Below are 15,873 nucleotides of genomic sequence, written 5' to 3' on the forward strand. Positions count from 1 at the left end.
CTAGTCTTTTAGCCATTGGGAAGCTTGGTAATGTGTTTTATTCAAAGCGAGTGTGCATATGTTTTGCAGGACTGATTGCACTTCAAAGCAGTTGCTCAGTCATTGTAAGAGGAAGCTATCTGACATACCACTTTTATGACTGTTACACACAGGTGCACGGGCCTTCCCGTGTTATGCCCAGGGTCCTCTCCATTGCCTTGCATGTCCCTGTGTCAAGAATGCCACAACTAAGTACATTAAAAAGCACCTTCTCTGGTCATAGTGAAGAACTAAGGATTTGTTAGGGTTTTTCTCCAAGGGAGTTCAGGACCAGTTTCATCTCTAATCTTTTTGGTTATATTTGCCTCCTGCTTTTCTTAATCCAGTTGCTTTTTGAACAACATGTTTTTACACAGACACACAAACTTCTGTCTTTTTGAAGGAGATGTGTGCAACAGAGAGGTGCTGAGTTTGAATGTTACTCTTTGCCAAGTTCCTTCATTGGGGACTTGAAAGCAGGGTATTTTTAAGAACAGGTAACGTGACTGTCTTACTCCACTGGTTTGCTGGTTGATTCACACTTGGCTTGGTGAGATTAGTGACTAGGGAGGATGAAAAGATTCAGTAGCCCTTAGAAGTTATATCTTAAGTGAGGGCCAGATTCTGGGTGGAGAACATGGTTTGACCTTTAGGATAGGAGGGAATTTATTATGTACTGGAGGCCATGGATACCTGGAGTCCTACTCAAAGGTCCTTGGATGTGGTAACCTGAAACAGGTGAGCAGAAGTTGGAGGACTCAGGAGGCTGAATGCTGCTCGTATATGAGGAACAAGAGCATAACTGCTCTCTCTCCAACTCCTGCATGCTCTGTTCACTTTCTGGAGTGAGGGGCACTTTTGTACTTCTTTTATGATTCCAAGCTACGCTTTTATCTTACTCCAGGTACCTACCAAATATGAAACATGCGTTGACTTCTCCTGCTCTGTTCCTTTAATAGTTGGGCTTCACCAATGAATGCTTGTGCCTATGAACCATCTGATTTTTTTCTTGAAAATTATGTAAAATTCCAAGCTCCTTTCCAGACTTGAATTAGAATTTCTAGGGATGGGAATGGAACATTGTATATTTAAAATCGTCTTCTTCTCCTCTGATCCAAGTGGGTATTATGTCAAAATGTTTTTAACCCTAGATTTTGAATATGGAAATAATAGGGCTCAAACTTAACACAAGGATTTCTAGAATGGCCCAAACCTTAATGCTCATATTTATCCTTGATTAAAAAAAGCATCTTTCAGTTTTAGTGTATTTTAGTTCGAACAGCGTTCTGTGGGTAGTGAATGCCATTTATCAAGCTGACTGTGAATGTATTTTCTTTTTAGCAAGGGCCCCCTTTCACCACAAGAAGTAGAATACTGGATTTTAATTGGAGAGTCAAGTAGAAAACATCCTGCCATTCACTGTAAAAGGTATGCTTTAGTAGATTTAATGTTTTCTTTTTTCCCCCACATTTTATTTTATTTTATTTTATTGGATATTTCATATACTTAAATTCCAAATGTTATCGCCTTTCTTGATTTCCCCCTGGAGTCCCCCTATTCCTTACCCTTCCTTCCCTCTGCCTCTATAAGAGTGTTTGCTTCACCAACTTCCTCCCACCTCTCTGCCCTGGCATTCCCCTAACTGGGGCATCAAGCCTTCACAGAACCATGGGCCTCTCCTCTTATTCATGCTCAATAAGGTCATCCTCTGCTACATATGTGACTGGAGCTATGGGTCCCTTCCATGTGTACTCTTTGGTTGGTGGTTTAGTCTCTGGGAGCTCTGGGGAGTCTGGTTGGTTGATATTGTTGTTCTTCCTTTGGGGTTGAAAACCCCCTTAGCTCCTTCAGTCCTTTCTCTAATTCCTCCATTAGAGACCCCTTTTTCAGTTCAGTGTTTGGTTGGCTGCAAACATCTGCCTCTATATTTGTCAGACTCCAGCAGAGCCTCCCAGGAGACCACTCCATTAATCTCCTGTCAGCATTCACCTCTTGGCATCCACAATAGTGTCTGTGTTTAGTGTTTAGTGACAGTATATGGGGTGGATCCCCAAGTTGGGCCATCTCTGGATGACCTTTTCCTCAGTTTCTGCCCCACATTTTGTCTCTGTATTTCTGCCTGTGAATATTTTGTTCTCCCTTCCAAGAAGGACTAAAGAATCTGCACATTGGTCTTCCAACTTCTTGAGCTTCATGTCCTCTGTGGATATCTTGAGTATTCAGAGCTTTTGGGTCAATGTGCATTCCATGTGTGTTCTTTAGTGATTGGGTTACCTCACTCAGGATGATATTTTCTAGTTCCATTTGCCTAAGAATTTCATGAAGTCATTGTTTTTAATAACCAAATAGTCTCCTCACCAGCATCTGTTGTCACCTGAGTTTTTGATCTTAGCCATTTTGACTGATGTGAGGTAGAATCTCAGGGTTGTTTTGATTTGCATCTCCCTGATGACTAAGAATGTTGAACATTTTTTAGGTGTTTCTTGGTCATTCAGTATTCTTCAGCTGAGAATTCTTTTTTTTTTTTTTTTGGTTCTTTTTTTTTTCCGGAGCTGGGGACCGAACCCAGGGCCTTGCGCTTCCTAGGTAAGCGCTCTACCACTGAGCTAAATCCCCAGCCGAGAATTCTTTCTTTAGCTCTATATCCCATTTTTTAATTGGGTTATTTGATTCTCTGGAGTCTTAACTTCTTGAGTTCCTTATATATATTGGATATTAGTCCTCTATCAAATGTAGGATTGGTAAAGATCTTTTCCCAATCTGTTGGTTGCCGTTTTGTCCTACTGACAATGTCCTTTGCCTTACAGAAACTTTGCAATTTTACGAGGTCCCATTTGTCAATTCTTGATCTTAGAGCATATGCCATTGGTGTTCTGTTCAGGAAATTTTCCCCTATGCTGAGGTGTTTGAGGCTCTTTCCCAATTTCTCTTGTTTTAGATTCAGTGTATCTGGCTTTATGTGGAGGTCCTTGATCCACTTGAACTTAAGTTTTGTACAGCGTGATAAGAATGGATTAATTTGCATTCTTCTACATGCTGACCTCCAGTTGCACCAGCATCATTTGTTGAAAATGTTGTTTTTTCCTACTGGATGCTTTAAGCTCCTCTGACAAAGATCAAGTGACCATAGGTGTGTGTGTTGATTTCTGGGCCTTCAGTTCTATTCCATTTATCTACTGTCTGTCTCTGTACCAATAACATACCATTTTGTTTTTTTTTGTTGTTGTTGTTTTTTTTTTGTTTGTTTGTTTTTAATCACAATTGCTCTGTAATACAGCTTGAGGTTGGGGATCATGATTCCCCCAGCAATTCTTTTATTGTTGAGAATAGTTTTTGCTATCCTGGGTTTTTGTTATTCCAAATGAATTTGCAAATTGCTCTTTCTAATTCTATGAAGAATTGAGTTGGAATTTTGATGGGGATTGCATTGAATCTGTAGATTGCTTTTGGCAAAATGGCCATTTTATAATATTAATCCTGCCAATCCATGAGCATGGGAGATCTTTCCATTTTCTGAGATCTTCTTCAATTTCTTTCTTCAGAGACTTGAAGTTCTTGTCATACAGATCTTTCACTTGCTTGGTTAGAGTCACACCAAAGTATTTTGTATTATCTGTGACTATTGTGAAGGGTGTTGTTTCCCTAATTTCCCTGTCAGCCTGTTTATCCTTTGAGTAGAGGAAGGCTACTGATTTGTAAGTTAATTTTATACCCAGCCACTTTGCTGAAGTTATCAGGCTTAATAGTTCTCTGGTGGAACTTTTGGGGTCACTTAAGTATACTATCATACCACCTGCAAATAGTAGTATTTTGACTTCTTCCTTTCCAATTTGTATCCCTTTGACCTCTTTTTGTTGTCTAATTGCCTTGGCTAGGATTTCAAGTACTATATTGAATAGGTAGGGAGACGGTGGGCAGCCTTGTCTAGTCCTTGATTTTAGTGGGATTGCTTTAAGTTTGTCTTCATTTAGTTTCATGTTGGCTACTGGTTCGCTGTATATTCCTTTTACTATGTTTAGCAATGGGCCTTGAATTCCTGATCTTTCTAAGACTTTTAACGTAAAAGGGTGTTGAATTTTATCAAATGCTTTCTCAGCATCTAATGAGATGATCATGTGGTTTCCTTCTTTGAGTTTGTTTATATAGTGGATTACGTTGATGGATTTCCATATAGTGAACCATCCCTGCATCCATGAGATGAAGCCTACTTGATCATGATAGATGATTGTCCTGATGTGTTCTTGGATTCAGTTTGCGAGAATTTTATTGAGTATTTTTGCATCAAAATTCATAAGGGAAATTGGTCTGAATTCCTCTTTCTTTGTTGGGTTTTTGTGTGGTTTAGGTATAAGTGTGATTGTGGCTTCATAGAACGAATTGGGTAATGTTCCTTCTGTTTCTATTTTGTGGAATAGTATTGGTATTAGGTCTTCTATGAAGGTCTGATAGAATTCGCCACTAAATCTATCTGGGCTTTTTTTTTTTTTTTTTTTTTTTTTTTGGTTGGGAGACTTTTAATGATTGCTTCTATTTCTTTAGGGGTTATGGGACTGTTTAGATGGTTTATCTGATCTTGATTTAACTTTGGTACCTGGTATCTGGTATCTGTTTAGAAAATTGTCCATTTCCTCTAGATTTTCCAGTTTTGTTGAATATAGGTCTTTGTGTAGGAGCTGATGATTCCTTTTTAATTTCCCCAGTTTCTGTTATGTTTTTCTTTTCATTCCTGATTTTGTTAATTTGTATACTTTCTCTGCTTTCTGGTTAGTCTGGTTAAGGGTTTATCTATCTTATTGATTTTTTTCAAAGAATCAGCTACTGGTTTTGTTGATTCTTTGTATAGTTCTTTTTGTTTTTACTTGGTTGATTTCAGTCCTGAGTTTGATTATTTTCTGCCATATACTTTTCTTGGGTGTATTTGCTTCTTTTTGTTCTAGAGCTTTCAGGTGTACTGTAAAACTGCTGATACATGCTCTCTCCAGTTTCTTTTTAGAGGCACTCAGAGCTATGAGTTTTCCTCTTAGCATTGCTTTCATTGTGTCCCATAAGTTTGGGTATGTTGTGCCTTCATTTTCATTAAATTCTAAAAAGTCTTTAATTTCTTTTTTTTTTAATATTTATTTATTTATTATGTATACATCATACAGCTTTCTGCCTGCATGTAATGCACCTGCAGGCCAGAAGAGGGCACCAGACCTGATTATAGATGGTTGTGAGCCACCATGTGGTTGCTGGGAATTGAACTCAGGACCTCTGGAGAGCAGACAGTGCTCTTAACCACTGAGCCATCTCTCCAGCCCCCCCCCCCCTTTAATTTCTTTATTTCTTTCTTGACCAAGTTATCATTGAGTAAAGCATTGTTCAGTTTCCATGTGTATGTGGGCTTTCTGTCATTTTTGTTGTCATTGAAGAACTTCCTTAGTCTGTGGTGATCTGATAGGATGCATGGGATTATTTCAATATTCTTATATCTGTTGAGGCTTGTTTTGTGACCAATTATATGGTCAATACTGGAGAAGGTACCCTAAGATGCTGAGAAGAAGGTATATTTTTTTTTTTTTTAGGATGAAATGTTCTGTAGATATCTGTCAAATCCATTTGGTTCATAACTTCTATTAATTTCACTGTGTCTCTGTTCAGTTTCTGTTTCCATGATCTATCTATTGCTGAGAGTGGGGTGTTGAAGTCTCTCACTATTATTGTATGTGGTACAGTATATGCTTTGAGCTTTAGTAAGGTTTCTTTCATGAATGTAGGTGCCCTTGCATCTGGAACATAGATATTCAGGATTGAGAGTTCATCCTGGTGGAATTTTCCTTTGATGAGTATGAAGTGTATTTCCTTATCCTTTTTTGATAAGTTTTGTTTGAAAGTCGCTTTTATTGGATATTAGAATGTCTACTCTAGTTTGTTTCTTGGAACCATTTGCTTGGAGATTTTTTTTTTCCAGCCTTTTACTCTGTGGTAGTGTCTTTCTTTGTCACTGAGGTGTGTTTTCTGTAAGCAGCAAAATGCTTGGTCCTTTTATGTATCCAGTCTGTTAATCTATGTCTTTTTATTGGGGAATTGAGTCTATAAATATTTTTTTTTTTTTTTGGTTCTTTTTTTCGGAGCTGGGGACCGAACCCAGGGCCTTGCGCTTCCTAGGTAAGCGCTCTACCACTGAGCTAAGTCCCCAGCCCCGAGTCTATAAATATTAAGAGTAGTGATTGTCCCTTCCTGTTATTTTTGTTGTTAGAAGTAGAATTATGTTTGTTTTATTGCAAGAAGATTACTTTCTTGCTTTTTTTCTAGGGTGGAATTTCTCTCCTTGTATTAGAGTTTTCTATCAATTATCCTTTGTAGGGCTGGATTTGTGGAAAGATATTGTGTAAATTTGCTTTTGTCATGGAATATTTTGGTTTCCTCACCTACGGTAATTGAGAGTTTTGTTGGATATAGCAGCCTGGGCTGCTTAGGGTCTGAATGACATTTGTTCAGTATCTTCTAGCTTTCATGGTCTCTGTTGAAAAGTCTGGTGTAATTCTGATAGCTCTGCCTTTGTACATTACTTGACCATTTCCCCTTATTGCTTTTAATATTCTATCTTTTGTGCATTTGGTGTTTTGACTATTATGTGACGGGAGGAATTTCTTTTCTGGTTCAGTGTATTTGGAGTTCTGTACGCTTCTTGTATGTTTATGGGCATACCCTTCCTTTAGGTTAGGGAAGTTTTATTGAAGACATTTACTGGTCCTTTAATTTGGGAATCTTTGCTTTCTTCTATACCTAGTATTCTTAGTTTTGGTCTTCTAATTGTGTCCTAGATCTCCTGGGTGTTTTGGGTTAGGAGCTTTTTTTGCATTTGTCTTTGACAGTTGTGTCAATGTTTTTTCTATGGTATCTTCTGACCTGAGATTTCTCTTCTATCTCTTATATTCTGTTGGTGATGCTTGCATCTATGTTTCCTGATCTCTTTTCTAGGTTTTCTATCTCCAGAGTTGTCTCCTTTTGTGATTTCTTTATTGTTTCTATTTCAATTTTTAGATTCTGAATGGTTTTGTTCAATTCCTTTTCCTGTTTGGTTGTGTTCTCCTGTATTTCTTTAAGGGAGTTATTCATGTCCTTCTTAAAGTTCTCTATCATCATCATGAGATATGGTTTAAACCCCGAATCTTGCTTTCCAGGTGTGATGGGTATCCGGGACTTGGTGTCATGGGAAAACTGGATTCTGATGATGCCAAATAGCCTTGGTTTCTATTGCTTATGTTCTTGTACTTGCCTCTTGTCATCTGGTTATCTCTAGTGGTTGCCCTAACTGTCTCTGACTGGTGTCTGTCCTTCTTATGATCCTGGTTGTGTCAGAACTCTTCAGAGTCCAGGTGTCTTTGTGATCCTGTGATCCAGGGATCCTAGGACCATGGGATCCTGAGTGTGTCAGAGTTCTTGGGATTTAAGCTTTCTCTGGGTGTTGCAGGAGTGTATGAGGGAAGGCCAGAGCCCTCAGTTTGCTTTGAGCACAGAGAAAAGCTGAAAGGAACCCGTGCCTCTGGGTGGGTGGGGGTTTGTATTTCCCTATTTCCTATATGCGTCCTAGTTCTGCTGGGTGTTTGGGAAGAAGTTGTGGCCCCCTGTTTGTCTCGTTTTTCTCTTCTGTTTCTGCACAACTGCTGAGAGCCTCCTGGCCTGGAGAGGGTTGAGACAGGGCATAGAGTAGGACTCTGGCGTGGCTTTAAAGACTGAAGGTCTCCAGACATTTTTGTTCTCTAACTATACTGAAATGTTGCTGGTAGTTTCTAAAAAGTCCTAAAAACTTTCTTGCTAATTCTGAGGGTAAAAAGTTGTTGGTTTAGGTGATTGACCCCTGTAGCCTAACAGTGGGGGATTAAGTAATGTGGCTTTAGTTCTAGCTCAGCAGGAACTGCACAACTCTAACTTCCAGCCTGCAAATAGAAGTTGCAGGAAGAAAAAAGGACACTTTGAAAAATGATTATAGCATTTATTACTAAGTTGTAAAAAGTTAGGTATGAAAGCTCTCTAAGAAAAAGGGGGAAAAGCAGAAAGATCCTCAGTTGGGCATGGAAAAATTTTCTTTCTCACACTCTTCTCTTTGGAGCAGTAAACTTCTATTGAACCAGGAGAAGAGAATCTCAGAGAAGGAAAAACTTTACACAAGCAAATATGCATAAACTCACATGAATTCATATACAGATTTATGCATGTTTATTTACACATATCCATTCAACCAGTTGGGTCCATCTTGCATACATTCTCACAATTACATATTTATAATTGTATACACACATATCCATACTTACATATGCATTCGAAGCAAAAGACCTAATACCAGGGCAGAAATAACTCACTTATTCTGGATGAAAAATGAGCTCCAATATTTATGGCATAGAGAAAGTAAAAGCTTCTACCCTTTTAATGCTAAATGAATTAAACCCAAGTTTGTAAGAATAAGGCTTTGTTCCTTTTCATAAGACTAAGCCTGCCTTAAGAATAGATCTGTTCTGTCCTATAAGAAGCCTGCCTGCTTCTTCTGCTCTCTCAACTTTTGTTCATATCAGATAAAAAATGTTCTGTCCAAAATAATTCTCCTCAGCTCAGTTCTGAGTCTTCTCTTTATCCTCAACATTTAAACATCTTAAGAATACCCGAACACATGGTAAAAAGTTCAACACAAGTTTATACAGATTCCAATTATAAATAGAATAAATTTATAACAGTGAATGTTTACATGCATATCCATTAGGAGTAATTATCTGGCTAAACATTCATTACCTGTCACAGCTCCACAGATTCACTAAAAGTTAAAAACCATAACTAAGTTACTAGTGAAGTTTTGTATAGATAAACCCTCTGAATATTTTATCTTCTGTCATAGCACCTATAATAAATTGTTAGTTCCCTTTTGTTAGTAAATTGTTAGTTTATGGAAATCTATCAACGTAATCCACTATATAAACAAACTCAAAGAAAAAAAAAACACATGATCATTTCATTAGATAATGATATAGCATTTGACAAAATTCAACACCCCCTCATGATAAAAGTCCTGGAAAGATCAGGAATTCAAGGCCCATTGCTAAACATAGTAAAAGCAATATAGAGCAAACCACTAGCCAACATCAAACTAAATGAAGAGAAACTTAAAGCAATCCCACTAAAATCCAGGATTAGAAAAGGTGGCACACCGTCTCCCTACTTATTCAATATAGTACTCGAAGACCTAGCCAGAGCAATCAGACAATGAGAGGAGGTCAAAGGGATACAAATTGGAAAGGAAGAAGTCAAAGTATCACTATTTGCAGATGGTATCATAGTACACTTAAGTGACCCCAAAAGTTCCACCAGAGAACTACTAAGCCTGATAAATAACTTCAGTAAAGTGGCTAGGCATAAAATTAACTCAAACAAATTAGTAGCCTTCCTCTACTCAAAGGATAAACAGGCTGACAGAGAAATTAGGGAAACAACACCCTTCACAATAGTCACAGATAATATAAAATACTTTGGTGTGACTCCAACCAAGCAAGTGAAAGATCTGTATGACAAGAACTTCAAGTCTCTGAAGGAAGAAATTGAAGAAGATCTCAGAAGATGGAAAGATCTCCCATGCTCATGGATTGGCAGGATTAATATTATAAAATGGCCATTTTGCCAAAAGCAATCTACAGATTCAATGCAATCCCTATCAAAATTCCAACTCAATTCTTCATAGAGTTAGAAAGAGCAATTTGCAAATTCATTTGGAATAACAAAAAGCCCAGGATAGCGAAAACTCCACAACAAAAGAACTTCTGGGGAAATGACCATCCCTGACCTCAAGCAGTATTACAGAGCAATAGTGATAAAAACTGTATGATATTGGTACAGAGAAAGGCAAGTAACCCAGTGGAATGGAATTGAAGACCCTGAAATGAATCTACACACCTATCTTTGACAAAGGAGCTAAAACCATTCAATGGAAAAAAGATAGCATTTTCAACAAATGGTGCTGGTTCAACTGGAGGTTAGCATGTAGAAGAATGCAAATTGACCCATTCTTATCACCCAGTACAAATCTTAAGTTCAGGTGGATCAAGGACCCCCACATCAAACCAGATACACTCAAACTAATAGAAGAAAATGTAGGGAAGTGCCTCGAACACATGGGCACTGGGAAAAATTTCCTGAACAAAACCCCAATGGCTTATGCTCTAAGAATCTACAAATGGGACCTCATAAAACTGCAAAGCTTCTGTAAGGCAAAGGACACTGTCATTAAGACAAAAGGACAACCAACAGATTGGGAAAAGATCTTTACCAATCCTACATCTGATAGAGGGCTAATATCCAAAATATAAAGAACTCAAGAAGTTAGACTGCAGAGAACCAAATAATCCTATTAAAAAATGGGGTTCAGAGCTAAACAAAGAATTCTCAGCTAAGGAATATGGAATGGCCGAGAAATACCTAAAGAAATGCTCAACATCCTTAGTCATCAGGGAAATGCAAATCAAAACAACTCTGAAATTCCACCTCACACCAGTCAGAATGGCTAAGATCAAAAACTCAAGTGACAGCAGATGCTGGCGAGGATGTGGAGAAAGAGGAACACTCCTCCACTGTTGGTGGGATTGCAAACTGGTACAACCACTCTGGAAATCAGTCTGGAGGTTCCTCAGAAAATTGGACATTGCACTACCTGAGGACCCAGCTATTATCTCTCCTGGGCATATACCCATAAGATGTCCCAACAGACAATAAAGACTCATGCCCCACTATGTTCATAGCAGCTTTATTTATAATAGCCAGAAGTTGGAAAGTACCTGGATACCTTTCAACAGAATAATGGATACAGAAAATGTGGTACATCTACATAATAGTGTATTACATCAGCTATCAAAAACAATCACTTTATGAAACTCATAGGCAAATGGATTGAACTAGAAAATTTTATCCTGAGTGAGGTAACCCAATTACAGAAAAACACACATGGTTTGCATTCTGTGACAAATGGATATTAACCCCAAAGCTCAAATTACCCAAGATTCAATTCACAGACCACATGAAGCTCAAGAAGAAGGATGACCGAAGTGCAGATGCTTCATTCCTTCTTAAAAGGGGGAACAACAATATTCATAGGAGGGGATATGGAGGCAATGTTTGGAGCAGAGACTGAAGGAATGGCCATTCAGAGCCTGTCCCACATGTGGCCACCAAAACTAAATAAGATTGATGAAGCTAAGAAGTGTATGCTGACAGGAACTGGATATACCTGTCTCCTGAGAGGCACAGCCAGAGCATGTGAAATACATTGGTAAATGGTAGCAGCAAACTGCTGAACTGGGACCAGGACCCCTATTGGAGGAATTAGAGAAAGGATTGAAAGAGCTGAAGGGGCTTGCAACCCCATAAGAACAATAATGCCAACCAACCAGAGCTCCCAGGAACTAAACCACTATCCACAGATCATACATGGCTCCAGCTGCATATGTAGCAGAGAATGGCCTTATTGGGCACCAAAGGAAGGAGAAGCCCTGGGTCCTGCCAAGGTTGGACTCCCAGTGTAAGGGAATCTCGGGGGTAGGGGCAAGAAGGGGTGGATAGGGAGGGGAGCACCCTTATAGAAGAAGGGGAGCAGGATGGGATAGGGGGGTTTATGTCCAGGAAACTGGGAAAGGGAATAACATTTGAAATGAAAATAATGAAATATTCAATAAAAAAAAAGAATAAAAAAATGAAGTTATTCATTTGTTTATGTAGCATTACTATAAGACAGTATATCTTTGTAGATCTTCACAGATCTGCTCAAAAGAGTGGGCTAGTATGTAGTGATTGTTATATATGTTTAATGACAGGAGAAACATATTAATAGCAGGAACCTTCCCTAAAATGATTTTCTCCTGGGCCTTGCCTATGAGAGCAAATCTGCCGTAGATTATAATCCAGGGCAGACCATCTCAGGAAGATCATCTACTAGTTATTACCTTGTCCTATGATGGCTCCTGACACACACCTTTGCTCTTTCTCACTATTTCCTGTGCATACACACAGACTGACACAATCTGAGCATTCATGTTGTTGTTTAGGGAGAATTGTCATCATAATGACATGGCTCTTACAAAGAGTAGCATCCATGTAATATCAAGGACCCCATAATCAGAACTTTAATTTCCTTTAGCAGTGATTTTGATTTTTCATATAAACTCACACATATCCTTTAAATGATTCTTCCTATTGCAAATTGATTTAAAAATTTCATTTTCTATTATTGCTGGTAATATAAAGAAAAAACTCCCTGATTTTACTGTATAGAACTTGACTTTCACATCTTTACCAAATTTACTTATTATTTGTATAAAACGTGCTTTGATTGTTCTCCACAAACATTTTGTTTATTAGTATATTGTTTATTAGTAATGCTATCAGAATGTGGCACATAATGGCACATTGCAAAATGAGGCAAAAGTATCCTGTAAGCCAAGGGGTTCAAGGCCAGCTTATTCAATATATAAAATCATTACCCCGGGGTTGGGGATTTAGCCCAGCGGTAGAGCGCTTGCCTAGCAAGAACGCAAGGCCCTGGGTTCGGTCCCCAGCTCCAAAAAAAAAAAAAAAAAAAAAAAATCATTACCCCGCCTAAGAAAATAAAGTGACTTGAGTATAACAGAAAGTATAGCATGCACTGCTTTAGCCTGCCAGGTATTATTATTATCTGGTATGTTGACATATAAAAATTGGAACCAATTATAAGCTGAGAACATTGACAGTAATTTGATAACCACAACTGTCACTCACAAAAATGAAGCTTTTAAAAGCCAGTTGATGGAACAATGCTGACCTAAGAGAATAATCACCAATCATTGTGGGAGCTTGCTCATGGAAAAAGCTTTATTACAGTGGTATTTTGGACTTAAAGAAAACTGTCCTCTTTCTTACTATAGATGGGCAGATATTGTCACTGATCTAAACACTCAAAATCCAGAATTCTTAGATATCCGACATCTAGAGAGGGGACTGCAATTCCGGAAAACAAAGAAGGTAAGAATATTACTACATTGGAAGTTGAATGACCAGAATGCAGTGTTTTATTACTAATCTTGTTTTGGTAAATAACAGAAGCCAAGTTCAAACTACCATAGTCAGAAAAGTAACATTATTTTAAGGATTTAGGCTAACTTTAAACTCCCAGCTAAGGATAGTCATAACGAAATGATAGCTAGTACTGCAGTAATGGTAGAAACCAAGTGGCTTAGAATGCTAATCACTCTTATGTAGGCTCTGTGATACTCGGTACTTTATCTGAATTTAAATTTCTTGCACAATAACTTTCAATGGATAATTTATTTCCAGTTGTAGATTGAGATGCCTTGGTTTAGTTCCATGGTCTTGGCCCAAGTTCGGTAAATTGTGGTCATGAGGCAGAGCCAGGTGTTTAAGCATGACTACAGAAAGAAGCTTTCAAAAACAGATATAATATAGATTGAGTAGGCAACATTTTGCTATAAATGAAGCTGGGAGTGGTAGCACATGCTTGTAGTCTTATCTCAGTTGAGAGGATTTTCATGCTATCTTAAACTATTGATATAATGTCTCAAAAGTCTTGTGTGTACACATACACACACACACACACACATGGGAGGGGATAGGATAAGATTTTAGTAGAATGGAGGAGAGGAGACTACACATACAGAAAAGGAAAAGCATGATCTTAATTTGTGGGTCAGGAGTTATGAAGATGTGACTATGTTCTAGGCTGTGGAGAGGCATCTGGGATACGAGTGCTCTGGTCCCTAGGGGTCTGTTATATAAAGGCAGCTGTTAGGAATGGTGAGTATTTAGTGAGCTCTGCAAAAAGCAGAATAGAAAAGTAGTGTTTTCAGACATGTGAAAGAAAAACACCATCATCCCAAGGGAGTCAATAAGGACCCCACAAACTTACAAACTTATTTTCTCTTTATTATCCTCATCTTTTTTTTCCTTCTCAGGTTGGAGGAAATTTGCATTGCATCATAGCATTCCAGAGACTCAGTTGGCAAAGATTTGGCTTTTGGAACTTTCCATTTGGAACCATTACACAAGAATCACAACCTCCCACACATGTCCTGGGAATTGCCAAATCTGAGAGTGAGGACAATATTTCTAAGAAGCAGTATGGGCGTCTGGGCAGGTCCTTCAGTGCTAGTTTCCACCAGGACTCAGCATGGAAGAAGGTGTCTGGCATCCACGAGAGAAGGAACAGTGGCTACCACAGCTATAGAGATTACAATGGCAATGACTGACCATGCCAAAACTTAATCGCTGATGTCACCCACATAGCTGTTATGTACAGGACTGCATTAAGCCATCAGATGGTTTTATTAAGTCTATCAATAGGAACAGATTTTGTGGTACAAAGCATACCCTGTAGTTCTCTAGTTAAAGCCTACTTAGGATTACTATGGGTGGCTTCAAATTATACAAACAGGTAAGAACAGATTTCTGCCCTTCTAACGTTAAAAGTAGATAAGCAATGTAGATAAAGGGTTTCACAAAATCCAACACAATCAAAACTGCTTCAAAGCAAAACCACAAATACATTTAATAGCATCAAAACTCAAAACTACTTAAGCATGAAGTGATTTATTGAAACTTGATCCCTAGTCATTTATTTCGGATACTTTGATTCCTATGGCACCATCTGTCCTTAAAAAATGGGGGCAGTCAAGGTCTGGTTTTTGCTTATAGTTAAAACTAATTTAAAATTATCTTTCTAGTCTATTTGTTCTTTCAGTGCTAACAGTATCCACCCCACATCTTTGCTTTCCTGAATAACTGTCTCAGGATTCTCCAAAAAGAAGCAGAAAATATTCAAGAAACTGACTTTTTCTATAGGTGCAGATGGGTGACATAGGTCATTGGTCCTGATACTCTTGACTTGGCACGTGGCTGTGAAATAGTTACAAGAATAGGTCTTGAGTGATGTTCTAGAACAAACCTTGTTTTAGGGATATAGTTACAGTCCAAGGTTTCTGTATCCATGGTAATATGTGCAGTGAGATGTCACCTTTGACTTGTCTCTTAATGGAGTCATCTGTTAGCAACAGCACTGAAGACGTGTTGGCAGTGTCCAGCTCACTCTGAGGACAACTTTGTATTCTAAATTCTGAGCCGTTTCCTTTTGTGAAACATCCAAGCAATTAGGTATTTGAAGTGTGTGTTAAAAATTTTGGAAGTGTGATTTCAATACTTGAGCTCCTCTTTAGCTGCTGTTTTCCTTTTGCTGCCAAGGTGTGACTCATAGACGTCTGTGATACTGTTCTTTCCTGTCATAAGTTCACTCCAGGGTTCAAATCAGTAACTTGGTGATTACAAGGTTCTGAGTATGTTGGAACCATATTGCAATAAAAAGGAAGGTTTTGACTTTTTAAACAAAATTCATTTTTCTCTTGAATTTTATATCCATTTATCCATGCATATATGTTTAGCCTACAGAATTACAAAATGGTCCTGTTTCTGAAGAGATTATTTAGCTTGAAATGTAAAGGACTGAAAGATTTGTAGGTTGTTGATTTTTGTTACTTCACACTGGAAATTTGAAAATGTTTTCATCAAATAAAGATTTGTTTTCTACTTTTAATCCTATGAATTTTAATGTCTGTGTTTAAGTTAGGATGTATCCTTGTAACTGTGAAGCACATGATAATTTGTTAATTTCATGTAATTAGTGTTATAAGAAACATCTTACAGTTTTTATAATCACTGAAACAATGACTTCCAATCCATGCTTACTACTTTTCAAGTACTTGAACACTGACTCTAAAACTTCACAACATGATTTGGACATTTTATGATATTAGTTTGAAAAAAAACGAGGTTGGAATTTTTGTGATTCAAGTGTAT

General features: G+C 38.0%; 1 protein-coding gene across 24 annotated transcripts in view; it reads left to right on the plus strand.

Moving 5' to 3' along the window:
* The window catches only part of Bivm (basic, immunoglobulin-like variable motif containing), a 36,287-nt gene extending 20,672 nt beyond the window's left edge, over positions 1-15,615 (plus strand). For 23 of the 24 annotated variants that reach the window (XR_015628371.1, XM_087564378.1, XM_087564362.1 and 20 more), the window contains 3 exons: positions 1,360-1,446; positions 12,936-13,032; positions 13,980-15,610. Coding sequence is in view for 23 of the 24 variants with exons in the window: in XM_087564378.1 (XP_087420504.1) it covers positions 1,360-1,446; positions 12,936-13,032; positions 13,980-14,273 (478 nt within the window). In the remaining variant the exon portion in view is untranslated. Of the gene's footprint in view, positions 1-1,359; positions 1,447-12,935; positions 13,033-13,979 lie in introns of all 24 variants that reach the window. The other variant, NM_001305447.1, reaches the window with a different exon arrangement.
* The last annotated feature ends 258 nt before the right edge of the window (positions 15,616-15,873 follow it).

The sequence above is a fragment of the Rattus norvegicus genome, chromosome 9, assembly GCF_021556685.1.
Source record: "Rattus norvegicus strain SHRSP/BbbUtx chromosome 9, alternate assembly SHRSP_T2T, whole genome shotgun sequence".
In the NCBI taxonomy this organism is placed as follows: domain Eukaryota; kingdom Metazoa; phylum Chordata; class Mammalia; order Rodentia; family Muridae; genus Rattus; species Rattus norvegicus.